The sequence below is a fragment of the Mastomys coucha genome, unplaced genomic scaffold (assembly GCF_008632895.1).
Source record: "Mastomys coucha isolate ucsf_1 unplaced genomic scaffold, UCSF_Mcou_1 pScaffold14, whole genome shotgun sequence".
Lineage (NCBI taxonomy): Eukaryota > Metazoa > Chordata > Mammalia > Rodentia > Muridae > Mastomys > Mastomys coucha.
The window spans coordinates 109,855,507-109,873,505 of NW_022196896.1; the positions used below are offsets into that span (position 1 = coordinate 109,855,507).

Genomic DNA, 17,999 nt, shown 5'->3' on the forward strand with positions numbered 1-17,999 from the left:
AGGATGTTAATCTCAGGGTTCTCAATTAGCTGGGGCAGGATGTTTATCTCAGCAATGCAGGGCCAGCTAGGGCAGGTTCAGTCAAGTGTCATTTGGTCCCCAACATTTACTCACTGAACCATTTCCTCAGCCACACTCTGGCCAAAGCCTTGCATGATGGCCTTCCTTCCCCCAGCATGAGACAGATCCCTCCTCCTATCCAGATCAGCCCCTAGAAGTCCTCTGCCTCAACCCACTTCCCTGTCTTCACTCCTACCCACTCTCTCCATCGACTTTTCTTACTGGTCATATCTTTTTAAGCTTTCTTGGTGTTTCAGTATTTATTTAGATCTCTCACATCTATCTTTGGATGACATTGGCAAGTGTATTTTTAATTCTTATTGTCACTAAAATTCCAATGTGGACTATTTCCACCCACCAGCCACTTCCTACAGGAACCTTCTCCAGTCTCCCCCACTCCCATCTTCTGTCTCCAGAGGCAATGGCTATTTGGATCTTTATCAGGATGGTTTGATTTTTTTCCTCCCAGTCTGGAACTTCACAGGAATGGAAGCATCCCTCCCTCTGGTGAGACCTGCTTGATGTTCATACCTGCAGATGCAGATACATTGCTGGTATCCTGCAAGCTCTCTCTGTTTTATTTTTAAGTGACTCTGCAGCATTTGGGGGACCATGGTAAATAAAATAACTGTAAATACTTTTTGTACAGGACTTTCTAAAACATGCTTTTCTTGTTCATAGAAGTTGATGTTTATGCAGCTGTGTCTGTCTGTGATCCCCCACTGGTGCTGCAACCTGACTCTGTCCTTGAGCTCCTCGGAATATGAGCTCACCTGAGGCTTTACACATCTTCCCTACCCTTCACCTGAGTAAGCTCTTCCCCTTCTTCAGGTTCTGACTTAGGTGCCACTTCACTGCAAGAAAGGAGAGCTTAGAAAAGCCCTCCCCAGTGTGCTGGAGACAGGCTGCACCATTTATAGACTTAAAGTTATGTCCGTCTACACAGCTTTGTGGAGACAGGACTACATCATTTGTACATCACAGCTATGCTCGCACATAAAGTCTCATGGAAGCCCATGAATAGAATAAGGTTAATTCAAGTCCACAAAGTCAGAAGCCATTGCAAGCGTCTGCGGTCCTGAGTACAGTGAGTCCTGCTTATCAAATGCTGCCTTCCCAGGTAGTTCAGTAACGACATCAGCATGGTTATGGAAGCTTTGACACCTTGGAGAAGATGCTCCCTCCTGCAGCACTATCTCCATCACGACACACTGTGGGACACAAGCACTTGCTATCAGAAAGGGCATGTTAACCTACTTTGTGATAATAGCCACATCTAAAAATAAGAATATCAGCAACCATAGTAACAAAAGACCTGCTGAATGTTTTATATATACTGGGGGTAAGGAACACATACATGCAATCCGCCCTCCCATCATTATCAAAATCTCTTTTCCAACTTGTGATGCTTAAGCACCCATGGTTACTGTCTCAGGGCCATTATCAAGTAAATGAGGAAAGCAAAGTGCTAATCGACTCTGCTGTAAATACATCACCACAGATCAGAGTTCATCTTCCCTTCAGTATGTTCTTGGATGGGTAATTATATATGTATTTTCTTACTGGATGAAGGGCTGGTGTGAACTAAGCCAAACTTGGAAGCTGGGAGCCTTTCATGTGGCACTTGTTTATATCTGCCTAACCCAGAACCAATGTTCAGTGAGGCGATTATGCATCGTGGGTGGGGAGATGGTCAGTGAGTAAGAACACTTACTGCTCAAGTATGGGGACCTGAGTTTGAATGCCCAGCAACCAGGTAAAAGCTAGGTAAAGTCTCACTTTCCCATAAGGCCAGTGCTGCAAGAAGTGGTAACATGTAGATTCCTGGGGCTTGCAGGAGAGAGAGAGAGGAAGAGAGAGAGAAAGAGAAAGAGAGAGAATTTTAAAAATCACTGAGAGTGGAAATGACCTGAGAGGACATGCAACTCTGTGGACACTGCCCTGGAGTGTCGCAGGGAAATAAACAGAAATGGAGTTGTAGTGAACCAACACTGCCAGACCCTCCCCTGTCTATCCTTCAAGGTGTCTTTATGTGAAACAACTCTGTTGCATGTTTCCAGCAGTTATATAACTAATAGAGTTAATAATTTATTCTTTATTTTCAAACACTTAAAATATTACCATATTGTGCTGTGTTGTTGAATAATCAGAGTGTAGGTGTACTGCTTTGTCACTTGTTAGATTAGGGACAGATGTTCTGAGGGCAGAGAGGGATGGATCAGCATCTGAAATTAATTTTTCCTTAATGCCCACCCTCCCGCCTGATTTCCAGACATCTTTTGACCATACCAAATGGTTCCATGTGAAGTTCAAGATGTAGTCACCAAAATGATAGTGAGACTTCAATGCACGGTTTGGAGAAAAGTGAAACTGGGATACACAGAGACTCTGCACTGCCTTCAGGCTTTAAAGGACAAGGACCAAAAGCTGTTCTCAAGGCAATTTTCTTCCACCTACACAGGAGAACAGCAAGGCATTTCTTGAGGCTAAGGTCCTGTCTGCTATGAGTGGACATATCTCTGGATTTCTTGTACCTCAACATTGATACAATCTGTATCTCATGAGGAGATTCATGGCTATGAGAAGAATTTCTCTGATTCTTGTCCACTCTTTATATTGACAAACAACACTATCCATCAGGAAGTTATAGACTGCCAGAGTACAGGAAATGGTCCTGTACTAGCTATAGAGATGTTGTGTTAGTCCCTGAAATAAAATATCCAATGTAAGCTAGTTTTATAAAGAAAGAGGGACCTAATTAACCCAGAATCTAGACGCTCAAATTCCAAGATCAGGTAGTGTTCTCTGAAGGAACCATGCTGATTGGTGCCTTAATAATAGGAGTCCTTATGTCTATAATGGAAGCCAGAAAACCATTTAGGATCTGAGCTGTCTCATAGTGGGTTCTCATGGGAGGAACTACCTTAGTCCTTTACAAAGGCTCCCAAGTGCCTTAAAGACCTCATTCCAAGCCTCACCCTCTTAAAGGTCCCATATCAATTCTTGGGGAATCACACTTTTAACACATGAACCTCTCAGAGACACACTCAAACCCATGAGCTATCACTCAGGATTCTTAAATGTAATAAGCAGTTGGCTGGGTTGACAACCAATATCAGACCTGAAGCCTTATATTTTAGTTTTTTAAAGAATGAGACAAGTAAATCCTCGACCTGCTAACATTTATTCAATATTCTTTGAAATTAGCAAGAATCATAAGAAGCACATATCAATCAAATACAGTCACAAAAATCGTCTTGGGTATAAATAAATGTGCACTATAAGAAACACTACAGAAGGGACCGGCACCTCTTACATGTCACTACCTCTTAGCAAGAAACACCTGCAACGTAATTTAATCCACTCACAATTAAAAAGGAAAATACTTGACTTTTAAAGGAAAAACTATAGGTTGAAACTGATCAGTATTTGCCTCCCTAGACCTTTTCCTTGTTTATGTTTACAAGGTCAAGGACTGATACAAAAAAAAAAAAAAAAAAAAAAAAAAAAAAAAAAACCAACAACTAAAACAAACTGGAAATAACAACATTTCCTCAGAGTTCAACAGAACAGTGCAGAAAATAAGTTACTTACCCATGCACAGAATAAGGCAGAGGCTAATTTCATTCAGGTTAAGAATTACAAATTTAACTAGTTTTCTTTTTTTCACAAAACAAACATCTCAGACACCACGTCATATTAAGTAACGATTATACTGAATTATGCATCATACTCTATTTATTTTCCTAACTCTACTCAGAAAGCCAGCATCACACGTCAAAAGAAACTCTTCCTATGTAAGGTTTATTCTGTAACAACCACAGAAGTCCATCTGGGTCTTATGGTGGGTCTACTGTCAAGAGAGCCCATACTTATTGAAGTATACAGTGTTGAGAGCTGAAAGTACATTAAAACATGGTCTACGGATTTCACAAATTCTGGTTTTTTTAAAATACTGTTTTTCAAACTAAAAGCTGCAGAAAATTAGTTCCTCGATAGTCTACTGAAAACTCTTGAGCAGCTAACATTTTACTTCTCTTAAGCTTTTTAATTTTCTTAAAAATATTTAAACGATCTTAGTATCTCATAGTTTTTGAAAAATAATCAAAAAAAAAAAAAGATTACAAATCTTTTGTTTTAATCAGTGTGACCAAGGGTTTGTCATCAGGGCTGTAATCCTCGTAGGCAATGGGAGTCACGTCGTACATTGCAGGCCGAGACTTCTTCCCAAACCTGAAATCACAGACACAGGGGACTCTTGGTTACATGAGGATTGGACTCCAAGTCCTAGTTAAGGTAGGTGGTAAGAATAACTTCCATTAAGTAGCTGTTGCCTGTGCATGGGGATCTAAGCTTGACCCTCCAACATTTATATAAAACTGGGGTAGGAGTGCTGCTATAACCCAGTGCTGGAGGCGAGGAGGGGAACAGGTGGATCCCAGGTCTCTTGGTAACCCAGCCCAGCAAATTGGTAAGCTGAGCTGAGTGGAGCTCTGGGTTCAATGAAGGACCCTGTCTCAAAAATTAGTAGGCAGAACACAAGAAAGTAGCTGCACATGGACCTCTGATCTACACATACACACATACACACACACACACACACACACACACACACACACACCACACACACACACACACACATACTCATACACCTCTGTATGTAATATACACATGCATACACCCATATACCTAGATATAACACATACATCACATATGCACATACACATATATACACATGCATACCCTACATACAATACACACACATAAATTCACAGATACACATGCATGTACATATAACATAGACACACATACAAGTATATATATGCTCACATACCCATATGCATACATACATTACACACATACAAGAACAGCATTCAAGAGTTAAATGGAACTACAAAAATACTCTGAAGTATATACTTCATCATATACAAAAATTTGAGACATCCTGACATTAGCACTGAAGGATAAGAAACACTAGTCTTTAGTTCAGGAGGCAAACTGGATTCATGATAAAGCATCCTAGTTAAATCTTAGAGAACCAGGCAGCAGGACAGCTCCACAGCAGACTTAAGAAAACAAGTATTGATTTCTCCTTTTCATCAAGACCCATAAATATCTGGAATGGCAGTTTTGTTTTACATCCGCTCTCGTGACTAGCATACACAATGGCAGGCAATGGTCCCCAGGCAGCACTCAGACAGCCTCTCCCCTGGTGGAAAAGCTCTGCTGTCCTCTGAGATTCCCAACACAAAAAGCTCAGCAGAAAGAAATGACCTAAAATCCTGAGGCGTTTGTCCACAAATGCTGCCCGGGATCACCATCACATCCTACCCTTCAGTTCTCTCAGCCCCCAGGAGCATTCTTTTTCTCTGAGTACCAAGCTATTGTCCCAACAGATCTATTTGTATCAAAGTCTCCTGGGCAGCAGGACTGATGCCCAGAAGCCAGAGGAGTCAAAACTTCAAGTGCAAGACTTTCTGCCAAGCCAGTATTAAGAGAGCAGTTATTAAAACATGGTAAGTTCAACTTCTGGGTGGTCTCTTCCCACTTGAGACCTCAGTTTCCCCAAAGTTGAAACTACCATAGTTTCTTCTCACATATGACTTTTTAAAAAAAAAAAAAAAATTACTTTATATCCAATGGGATTCATGAAAAAGAGATTTAAAAAACAATCACCTTAAATTCTGAAAAGATTAAAATAACCCCCCAAGGACTCAGAGGTGTTTATCTACCATGGCTCCCCTCCCTCTGTCCTCTTCTCTCTCTCTCTCCCTCTCTGTCTCTCTCTCTCTCTCTCTCTCTCTCTCTCTCTCTCTCTCTCTCTCTCTCTCTTTCTCTCTCTCTCTCTCTCTGTCTCTCTCTGTCTCTCTCTGTCTCTCTGTCTCTGTCTCTGTCTCTCTCTCTCTCTCTCTCTCTCTCTCTCTCTCTCTCTCCTCTTTCCCTTTGAGTGTCTGCTTTCTCACATACAAAGGTAAGAAGTAGCATCAGGTGGTAAATGAGAGCAGAGAGCACTCTTCAAGTGAGCTTTGGTTTGGGCTTGGGAAGACGGCTGGAGACACAGTCTTACTCTGTAGCCCAAGCTAGTCTGGAATTTAGAGTCCAGGCTAGCCTCAAACTCTTGATAATTCTCCCTTTCAGCCTCTCAAGTCCAAGGGTTCCAGGTGTGGGTTGTCGCCATGCCTGAAATGATCTCTGTTTTTTAAACTTTCATCAGGTGCCTTCCAATTCACTTAAAATCCGCTGACCTTCAAGAGGGCAAAGGCATGACCATGCCAGAGGGGCACCAAGCAAAACAGGATCAGAGTTAACACATTTGGTCACCATCGACCCACAGTGACCCCTGTGACGGTAAAAAAGACCCTAAGTGGAATCATTTCTAAACTGCAAGAGGCCTTACAGTACACCCACAAACTGGGTTGGCATGGATGTGGGGTCGGACCTCAATCTGTTTATATGAATGAGACCCATGCAATCCTAGGCTAGGAAAAGTGGCCATGCTATAAAACTTGTTGAATTCTATACTTCTTCCCAAGTGGAAACATGAGAGGTGACTCTAAGGTAAGAAAATGCTGACAGACTATTTCTCATAAAATAGCTAGATGCATTTGTAATAACAGCGATGATTTGGAAGGAACGCTAATAACAGAGCCTCTTCAGTCCTAGCCTAGTCTAGGGATGCTTTCCTGTGGGAACTTTGATATGCGAATGAATTATGTACACTAGCTGACTAAAGTAATCAACTGTTTGTCCTCCCCCCCAAAAAAGGTAATATGAACAACTGAACAGGCTTAATACATCTTTATAAAGCTACATGTTATTATATGGTTTCCATTTGAAAATGAATCTGCCTTATTAGTCCAGCTCATGGGGAGGTCCTAAGGCCTGACACTATTACTGAGGCTATGGAGCAATCACAAAAATGGGCCTAGCATGACTGAACTCTGGAAGACCCAACAAGCAGCTGAAAGAGTCAGATGCAGATATTTGTACCCAACTGATGGATAGAAGCAGCTGACCCCTCTGAATTAGGGAAGGCTGAAAGAAACTGAGGAGTAGGGTGACCCTGTAGGAGGACCAGCAGTCTCAATTAATCTGGACCCCCAAGATCTCTCAAACACTGAACCACCAAACAGACAGCGTACACCAGCTGATATGAGGCCCCCAACACACATACAGCAGAGGACTTCAGGGTCTGGGTTCAATCAGGGATGATACACCTAACCCTCAAGGGACTGGAGGCCCCAGGGAGTTTAAGAGGTCAGGTATGGTGGGAGGAGTGGAGACAGGGGCATGGGGAGGAGGTATGCAATGTAGAACAGTGGAAGGGTGGACTGAGGGGTGGATAAAATCTGGAGTGTAAATAAATAAATAAACACATAAATACATAAATAAATCTGGAAAACCAGCTGTCTCTGTTTCCCACCATTCATTCATTAAGAAGCAGTAAGTCCAAGGACTATGAACCTGAGCCAAAGATTGGTAAGGGAAGTTTGAGAAGCAATACTGCAGTTCCACTGAGCGGGAGAGTCCAAGGCTAGGCCCACTCGCTTGCACATGTACAGAGAGGTTGAGTGAATGGGGCACCTTGCCTTGTGTCCAGACTCAGGTGCTTGGCTGTGTGGCACAGTACCAGTGAAGTCATCTGCATGTGTAGGAAGTGTCATGCTGGTGATAAAAGCTGGTTGAAGTTAGACTAACACACCTAAGGCAAGAAGAGGGGACCAGCAGACCAGGAGCTGCCATCCCTCTACTTCAGCTCCCTAGTTAGTGTAAACTCTTGTTTCCTTGAGTGAGCTTCAAAAGCGGTCAATCCCAAGTGCGGTAGCTAAAACAGTTTATATGATACAGTCACTGAGATTTTTAAGTGCCTCTAAGTTGACAAGGCTTTCTTTGACTCTCCTACACCTCTCAAGGTGGCAGGTGAATGCCCATTAACAGCCATACTGAAATGCTAACTGCATATCTCTTTTGCTTTTCAAAACCTGGCCAGGTATTGTTTCCTAAACACTGGCCATTCCAGATGCACTCAAGAGAGATACGCTACCTTTTTGCTTCTCCATATTACACTGTCATCTACAAAGTTCACACTTCAAAACCACACAATTTACCAAAACAAACCAACAAAAAGGCACAGGTATATATAATGTCTTAATTCAGCTTACAATTTTGCATTGGACTACATGTAGAGTTATCCCGAGCCATATGTGGTCAATAAGCTACAGTTGGGCCACCCTAATTGGTCTCGGTAAAAAAGAATATCGATATCACACCAGCATCTTAAAACATCATACCTGGTAACAAGTCCTGTGCACCTAACTTGTTCTCTGAAGGAACAAAAGAGCTAGAGCCAGTCATAAATAAGGCAGAAGAAAGAGCACATTCTTACAGTCCAAAGTTCCCTGAAAACTATAAAAAACAAGAGCTTAAAGAATGGCAGGTGGGTATGATCAGATGCAAGGCCTGACTCTGAAGGTCTGAGTTATCTGAAGACAAGAGGATGTGTTTGTCTACTCTCCTTTCCCTAAGCACCATGAGCCACCAAGACATGATCTCACTGTCGGGATGTGGAGAACCAAAGATCTGCTCCTGCTGATGCTGACAATGAGTGACAATTCTACCTGCCTGTAAGCATAGCAGCTGGGAGGCAGGTGGCTCTTGGGACAAAGGAGAGGGGATGCCTTCTCAATCCGACCGATGGCTGACAGCCGAGGCACCAGATGTTTCCCTGGTCCCTCACGGTCATCGAGGTGACCCAGTTGGAATGTATCCTGTGTGGCCACTTGGCTGTGGTCATTCCAACTCAGTATCATGTACAGGCTAGCATCCAGGAAACAGCCTGTGAAATGGGCATTTGCTGCGGGGCCATGTTTGGAAACTAGAGAGAAGGGAACATCAAAAGGACTAAGTTTTGCCAAGCTCTTCCTAGAGTTTCCAGGAATCGAGAGCAAAGAAGGCCAATTTGCCAGAGGTCTGGCTGCAGTGTCTTCATAGCAGACTGCGGATCAGGTTGTAGCTGCAGAACCCTTTGGGCAAGAAGTTACCCCTGAATTCCAGATTCTTGGGAAAAAGCAACTCTCCTGTCAAATGTTTCCTCTGGACTTACTGGAGGACACTGGACTTAGCTGGCTAGGACTATCCACTGTGCATTTTGATAAAGAAAGGCTACAAATAAGAACCATGTCTCTTCAGTTATCTTGCCAGCGGGCTTTGTAGGCATCACGTAATAAAGCATCCCTCTCAAATGATCTGGGCCTAAAATACCATATTCTTCTCCTTGGGAGAATCACAAAGGATCTTAGCCACAGGTTTCTCTGAGATAGCATCTTATTTCTGGATTTTCCAAACATCTAAGAATAAAGCTATGGCTCTTGCTTCTTCCTATGAGCTAAACTTTTCTTGGGAGCACAAGAGACCGAGGAGACTTCAACACCAGGGAAACCTGTTAGTTCTCTACCCTCTTTGCAACCTCTGCCTCCACCCTGGCGAACTGGTATGCTGGAACTAGTCCTGCTGGCTGGGACCACGTACTGAGCTAATAATATGCAGGGACTCGGACAAGATATAACACCCTATACCAACACAAACTGAGATTACGCATTCATGTCAGACCTCAGATTTGGGTGACATTGCTATGTGCCAGGGCCCGCTGGAGAGACGGAAGTGAAAGGAGGGACCTGAATAAACACTTAGGGTGGGGTTTGTGTGGATTGGTCCTGGGCTTCCTGGAAGCTCAGTTACCCAAACTGACACACCCAAGTGAGTAACCATGTAGATGGGTCCTGAGTCCACTAGTTCCCCTCAGTTAAAGCCATAAGCAACCCCACCCAGTGCAGCTCCCATTGAGGCATTGAGACAGATGCTCCAAGTCATCCAATCCAAATTCCTATCTCTGGCTCCTCTCCCTGGACCCAGACGCTATTCCTGTTTCTGCTGCAACCAAATCACTATAAGATGGGAAACTCGGATTTGGGAATTTCCCTTTGGGGAAGGAGGACTCTGAACCTCTCCTGCTGCTACTCTATGGATTCGGGGCCTACTTGTGTCTTTACTGATACATCATCCTAATAAAGATCATTCTAGAACAGTTTCCACGGGTCCCACTCTTAGGACTAACCTCAGGGAGCTGGAGACGCCTCCATGGTTAAGAATCTTTGCTGTTCTTATACAGAACTGGAGTTTGGCTCCAGGAAGCTCAAAACTACCTGTAATACCAGCTTCAGGGGATACAACACCCTCTTCTAGACTCTGTATGCATCTTCACACAGGCACACACACACACACACACACGCACACACACACACACACACACACACACACATGAATAAAGCCTAAAATGTTTATTTTTATTTTTATTTTTTTGATATTCTTTTCTTTTCTTTTTTAAATCTTTTTATTGGATATTTTCTTTATTTACATTTCAAATGTCATCCCCTTTCCCAGTTCCTTCCAGCGCCCTGAAACCCCTATCCCATCTCCCCTCCCCTGCTTCTATGAGGGTGCTCCCAGCTAAACTCAGTACACTGACTTTCTGAATTGTATGTTTCAGATTATTCTATCAATTCTTGAGAAAGAATTTCTGCTACTAATTTTATGATAATACTCCTTACAAAAGTCGGTGAGCTATTAGCTGACATTCTCAACATGTTAGAAAGATCTGGGAGAAGTAAATAGTGTCTGTAATTTAACAATTTGCCATGTTCTTTAAGCAGGGGGCATGGAGGGAACTTTGCTTATAGAAAACTGAGGGATCCAGATGGAATATAGTCAGTGGATGGTGTAATGAGACTTTCAGTCACACTGCTCTACCACACCAACTCCTGACTTTCCGCTAGGAAAGGACACTGGATTCTAAAACACAAACCCTAATAAGCATCAGATGGCAGCTCTTTACCGTGACTTGTAGGCCCTGAAATCCAAGAGACTAGTTTATGTTCATCTCGACTGTTTTGAAAGCAAGAAAGGAAATGTCTGACTGAAGAAGGGATGTCTCTGTCAGTAAACCATTTGCCTTGCCAACACAGGACTTAAATTCAATCTCAGAACCTACTTAAAAATGTTATGCATGGTGGCATGGGCCTATAATCCCAGGACTGGAGAAGCAGAAGCAAGAAGATGCCTGGGGCGTGCTGGCTGGCCAATCTAGCCTAATTGCTGAGTTGCAGGTCCTGTCTGTCTCAAAGGAACTACACAGGATGAAACCTAAGGATGGCACAGGTGGTTGTCTAATCTTCACACACACACACACATGCACGCGCATGAACACACACACACAAACACACACATACACACACGAACACACACACACACACACACACGAGCACGCACACGCATGCATGCATGCATACGCACACACATCCATACATACACATTTTAAAAATCTCCAATGCACTGTGATGAAGAATCACATGTGCACAGTTGTAGATCTATGCAAATTAAATGAATGAATACATTCAATGACAATAAAACGAGCCATGGGTTTAAAGGGCTGCTCCTGAAGTGGGCTAGTACTTTGCCTTCAGTGCCCTGTTCAGCAGGTGTTTCATTTTTTTTTAAGATCCACCCCCTGTGTGGCTGTGAAGTCCTAATGATAGCATAACTCTGGAGCCCAGATGTGATGCCTCCCTCACTGCAGACCCTCAGAGCTTACCTGGCATGCCGGATGGATGCGATGGCATTGCTGAACTCACTGTCAATGCTGCGGCAGTTGTAGAATTCCTCATAGGCTGGCCGGGAGGAGCCCTGGTACTCGATGCGGCTGATGCGGCAGATGCCCACAATCAGGATGATGAGCATGAGGACGAAGGCGACACAGAGGGCTCCGATGATGATGTAGAGGGAGTGCCGAGGCATGTTGGTGAGGCTCTCAGCCATGTGCCCAGACTTCCACTGCAGGTCTGCAGAATGGTAGCAGTTAACATGCTGCGGCACTAACTTCACATAAGGGTCATCTAAACTGGGAAGGATTATTTTCTGTGATTCATCCAAGCCAAGGTTTAATATCTTTAACATTAAGGGTCACTGACAAACTCCAAAGAAAAAAATAAGAATGCATCTGCTTCGGTTTGGATGTGAAATGTCACCAAAGGACCATGAGTTTTGTTTCCAGTGGATGGTGATGTTTGGGAAGAATGTTTAACCTTTAAGAGCTGGAGCCTTACTAGAAAAGTCTAGAATCCCTGGGGAAAGGGGTAGGCTTGGGGTGTTATCCCCCGGCCCCACTTACTGTTCACACCCTGCTTCCTGACTGCAGGTGTTTTCCCTGCCATGATCCATGGTCTCCCCTCAGAGAACCAAATTAATCCCCTCCTTCCTGAAGTTACTTCCCTTCAGGCACTAAGTCACAACAAGAAAAGTAACTCCCTCATCATTCTCAAAATACAGTTCTTCTACTTGTTGCAAGTATTCCTGTAAAATGACAGAAAGAGAGGCTGGAAAAAGGCACTTGACCCTTCTTGTGGACTTATTGGTAGAACATCATCCCAGATATGGCGACTTTAGACTCCCTGCTGAGGAATGAGCTCTGTAAATGTGCAAAGCTCTATGAACACGATAATGGTGTGACACACTTACAAACACTTCAGAAAATGAGCTCAGGTGTCATGCACCTACCTCGCAGAGCCAGTAACTACTAATGGCTTATCACTCTGCTTCAGACTTCTTTTACATGTTTAAAAAAAGAAATAACATGTTGAAGCTAAAGATGAAGTTCCCCCACTCTCATGTCCTCTCCTCGCCCCACCAATACCAAAATAATTTTTACAAGAGTCAAAAGGAGGAAGACAATCTAAATATTCAACTCTAGCAAGACAGACAGATATTCATTAAACGGTACAAACAAAATCAAAGAATACAGTCAAAGGGGACCTACTCATGTGGTATAATGAGCCAGCAATCATAGTGAGTTTAAAATAGTTATGTGGACAATTAAAAAAAAAAAAGACAAAACTCAGAGTAGGGTCATAAAACTAGCAAGCTTACATGGCTTCCCTAGTAGGGCTAAGCTCTTTAGGAACAACTCATTTAGTCATAACTACCAGAACATGTATAATACCCCGCCCCTTACCCCCTCAAGAGAGGCAGCCTAGGCAACTGATGTCCCTGTAGTGGAGCCAAAACAGGAGCTGAGGTCTGTGTCCACAGCATGCCTCTACAATGGTTGCCTCCAAAGGACAGGGTTGTAAGTGATTTCAGTGTCTTCTGTATACTTTTCAACCCTTTTAATAATAATGACCTATTCTTTCTGCGATCAGGAAACAAATAATACATTATTGGTATAAACGCCCAGATGAGAACCTCCACACAGCAGTGGAAAGAGCATGGACCCTTGGATCACACCAGTTCGCTGTATCCCCAACTCTAACATTCTATCCATCTCCGGAGCCTCTGTTCTCCGTGGCTACAGGGAAGTACCAGTGTCTATCCAGCTGGTCTATTGTGAGCATAAGCGAGGAAACTGAAAAGGTAAAGTGAGAAAAGGCACTTGGTGGGTGGTCCTTTAGGAAGAACAGCTGAGATGCTGGGAGAAGGAAGGGGGGGAAAAGCACACTGTCCCATGAGGCAGATGCTCAGAGCAGAGGATGATAGACCATCGGCTGCCCCTGACCTTCTGCCAGCCTCTATTAGCAGGAACAAAAGTGGAAGAACTGGATGTTGCTTCTGGGGTTGGCATTGGCTGGTAACGTCATATGATGCTCTGTTTGTAGACCTGCATACAAATGGAAATGTCTAGCTAATACGAACAGGATGCGAAAGGAAACTGCAAGTCGAAAGGAGCTGAGCTTTCTCTATTATAGTCATACCACATGGCCACCTCCATTACCCTGCAGGGTCACCACTTTCCTGGTGTCTAGATCTGGGAATCAGAGAACGGTGGGCACAAAAACACACCTCCAGACATCTTTCAATATCCTTGTTCTGTGAAAGCACCGCCATGCATTCAGCTACACTCTCCATGATCTTGGACTCAGAATTGACTATTCCTGACCCTGAAAAGTTACACCCTGAAGGAGAGGACAAGTGGTGAGGCAGACAAGGGGCCAGCCTGCAGAAGCATTCCTTAGCATCCTAATGGAGAAGTAGCCCCTGTTTCTGGTCTGGACACTTCTAGAATGCCTGAAGAAATGGGGGTGAATAAAGAATCTTATGAATGTGCAGCCAGATCACCCGATCCCTAAATATCCCATAGAGACCTGTGACAGCTGGTTTGACATTCTCATCCAAGACTGCCTGCCTAGCTGCTAAGGCAGCAGAGGGAGCTTAGAAGGCTACCTGACCTTTAGTGTGTTCATTCCTCAGCCAAGCTGACCCAGAGACAAGGAAAGCAACATAAGACACCGCAAAGCAATCGTCTCCACAGATGGCAGAAGGTGTTCTGTGAAACCAGAACTGAGGTTCAGTCCCCAAGTCAGGAGCCCTTTTATTTTTTTTTTTTTTAATTTTTCATTTTTTGGCAGGAGCTACTGCCTCCTTGGAGAGACTCCTCTGTTTTCTGGCAGAAAAAGTAAGTGCGCTTCACTTGGTTTCCAAGTATTATAGCATTCGTTCGCTTCAAAATTCAGCAGCAGGCTGGAGTCCAAGGCTCAACAGAACGTGTTTTTTTCATCCATTTAGCATCAACATGAGGGTGGCCAGGGGTGGTTTTCATTCCAGCTCATCACTGAGTGCTCAGATCTGATGGGCAGGGACACTTGTGTGTGTGCGTGTGTGTGTGCGTGTGTGTGTGTGTGCGCACACACAGCACAGCACATGTATAGAGGTCAAAGGACTATTTCCAGCATGGTGTCGGTTCTCTCCTTTGATCATGTGTATCCTGGAGATGCCCCCTGAGCCATTAGACTCAGCAGCAGGTACCTTTATCCACAGAACCATCTCTCCAGCCCTCACAGGAGTTCTTCATGGGCTTTTGAGTTTTATGCATGCTCTGTATATATATATATAAAAACATGTACATCATCTTGATTGTGTATACGTACACGTTCACACATGAGAACTACTGCGAGAAGAGCATTATACCTCATTATGTGGTCACACGGCACTGTCCCACATGGGATGAGTTGCCCTCACACATGAGAACTACTGTGAGAAGAGCATTATACCTCATTATGTGGTCACACGGCACTGTCCCACATGGGATGAGTTGCCCACAGTTTGTATGTCCCTCCATATACACCAGCATTTGCATTCCAAGGTGTTTAGACATTTAAGGAGCATTCTACCACAATTTCTTACCAAACAACAACAACAACAAAAACAAAAAGATAAACAAAACCCTGTTTGGTTTCATCATGTGCCCTCAAGTTTAAAGCTAAATTCATCTTTCCTGTCTTCTGAAATGTTCCTGACAGACGTGAAGGTGGCTGCCTTGCAAGCTAATTTGTTTAGTAGCCAGCCTGGATCTGTGTACTCTAACACTCTAACCCTCTGTCTGAAAGGCAGTGAATGTGCCCTCTCTTGCCAGGTGGCTGCAAATGCCACCCTCCATCCAGGCTCCATCAGCGTAAGATGACGATTTTCCACATCCCCAGAGTCCCATTGCATGAACCATTTACTGGATTGGCTATAGCCCAGCTTGGAGAAGAAATCTTAAACCTGAGCACACTGAATGGGATTATCTCATGGGTCCCAGCAGGTGTGCAACCAGGACTGCCAGCTCAAGAGCTGTTTGGGGGAAATTTCATAAATGTCCCACTCGTAAGTCTCAAGGATCGTCTGCATTTGTGTTTAAATTTGTCTGAAGTTTCTGTGCTTCCTGAAGGGCTTTTACATTGAACATGTTGGGACTGCTGGGAGTGAGGTAGAGAAGCTGTTCTCAGTGAAACAGGGAAGCTGGTGACAAAACCAAATCTATCCAAATTAGACTTCAACTTATTTGCATAATTTATTCTAAAGTACATTGTCCGTAAATATTTCATCATTTATCTTGGTGAACACAGCAAGACTGGCTAATTTACTCATCTAAAAGGAGCATTTTTGTGATGATGTCATTTAATAAGTAAACAATTCTTAAGGTTATGGGGCTGCCTACAACCACAAGGTAAAATATAAAATTATGTCATGTTTTCCATTGGCAGTCATTGTTGATTTTCAGACAATTAATGGATGTGATTTGAATGAAGATATCTCATAGGGACTGGCACTACTTCAAAGGATTAGGAGGTGTGGCCTTGTTGGAGGGAGTGTGTCATTGGGCGGTGGGCTTGAAGGTTTCAGATGCTCAAGCCAGACCCAAAGTTGTTCTCTTCCTGCTGCCTGCAGATCTGAATACAGAACTCTCTGTTGCTTCCCTAGCATGATGTCTCTCTACCTGCTGGCACACTCCCCTTTGTGATGATAATGGACTGAACCTCTGAAATTGCAAGCCAGCCCCAATTAAATGATTTCCTTTTATAAGAGTTGCTGTGGCCGGGTGGTGGTGGCACACACCTTTAATCTCAGCACTTGGGAGGCAAAGGTAGGCGGATTTCTGAGTTCAAGGCCAGCCTGGTCTACAGAGTGAGTTGCAGGACAGCCAGGGCTACACAGAGAAACCCTGTCTCAAAAATACAAAAAAAAAAGAGTTGCTGTGGTCATGGTGTCTTGTCACAGCAATGGAACACTAAGATAGAAGTGGGACATACTACTTCATAAAGAACCATTTGCAGTACACCTCTGATGTGAGTGTCTACTGTGTGCTGTGATAAAGCATGAAGGAGAAAGCTAGGGAGAAGTGAGCCCTGGAAGCTTAGGTCTTTAGACAGATACTAGTGTCAGCAAAATGTCACTGAATCATGAAAGTACAGGTGTGCCAAGGCAGCACAGGCAAGCTGTACTGAAACAGAGGAGGGGACAGAGTGATCATTTAACTAAGAGTCAAGAGAGCTTGCACAGTGAGGGTCACTCAACATAAAGCAGGGGTGAGGGAGAGCAGAGGGAAGACTACCCCAAGCAAAACAGCAGAATGGGCTCAGAGCTGGAGCAGAAGAGTAGGACATAAGACCAATGGAAGCCAGTGTGAGGAGGCTGAGGCAGACAGGCCCAGTGAAGGGGTACCTCCCTGGGGTGGGCCACTGAGGCTCATGAAGCAACTAGCAGAGCCTTGGGTCTTGATGGATTTTTTATTTTAATAGTACTGGGCATGGCTGGGCTCGAGGGTTTGAATGTTTCCATATGCACTGAGAAGATGTGCCTGGCTCTGAGGCAGTGGTTCTCAAACTGTGGGTCTCAACCCCATTGAGGGTCAAGTGACTCTTTCACAGGGTCGTCTATCAGATACCCTGCACATCGAATCTTTACATTATGGGTCATAACAGTAGCAAAATTACAGTTATGGAGTAGCAATGGAACTAAGTTTACAATTGGGAGATCACCACAACACGAGGAACTGTATTAAAGGGCCGAAGCACTAGGAAGGTTGAGAACCACTGCCATAGGGCTGAGTATAGAAGCCAGTTCAGGGGCTACTCTAGTATGGGGCAGAGCAGGTAGTGGCTTGGCCTGGGATGGTGGAGACAGTGTGAGTCGCTGAACAAGTGAATATGACATCAGGGATGGAATTAGATGGGGGAGGGAGGCTTGTCAGGGAGAGAATGAAATTTCACTCTCACTTTCATGGCTTGTGTGGCTGGATGCATGAGGTGCTACAGCTAAGTAGGGGTCACCTTGGAGTACCAAGAAAGAGCAAGCAGGAGATCCAGAGCTCTGTTCTATAAGGAATAAATTGGAGATGCCATTAATAAAGCACCCCAGTGAGAGGGGTGGCAGAAAACTGTACTTGCTGTGAATGTCACTATTTTGGTTATTAATTTTAGGCTGGCATTTATTGAGAGTTCCATCTATGTTGGGTACATGCAGACAAAACATGCACACACATACAATAACTGAAACAAACAAACTGAGCTACAGTGGGATCCTGGTATCAGAGAACATCCACAGATCAGGGAGTCTTGCCCTAGCCTGCCATT

At 44.0% G+C, this 17,999-nt stretch overlaps 1 protein-coding gene across 2 annotated transcripts in view; it reads right to left on the minus strand.

Annotated features, from left to right (window-relative positions):
- Positions 1-3,225: 3,225 nt before the first annotated feature.
- The window catches only part of Dner (delta/notch like EGF repeat containing), a 290,910-nt gene continuing 276,136 nt past the window's right edge, over positions 3,226-17,999 (minus strand). For both annotated transcript variants that reach the window (XM_031368198.1, XM_031368199.1), the window contains exons 12-13: positions 11,708-11,954; positions 3,226-4,293 (exon numbers count right to left, since the gene is read on the minus strand). In XM_031368198.1, coding sequence (XP_031224058.1) covers positions 4,182-4,293; positions 11,708-11,954 — 359 coding nt within the window. In that variant the 3' untranslated portion in view covers positions 3,226-4,181. The remainder of the gene's footprint in view (positions 4,294-11,707; positions 11,955-17,999) is intronic.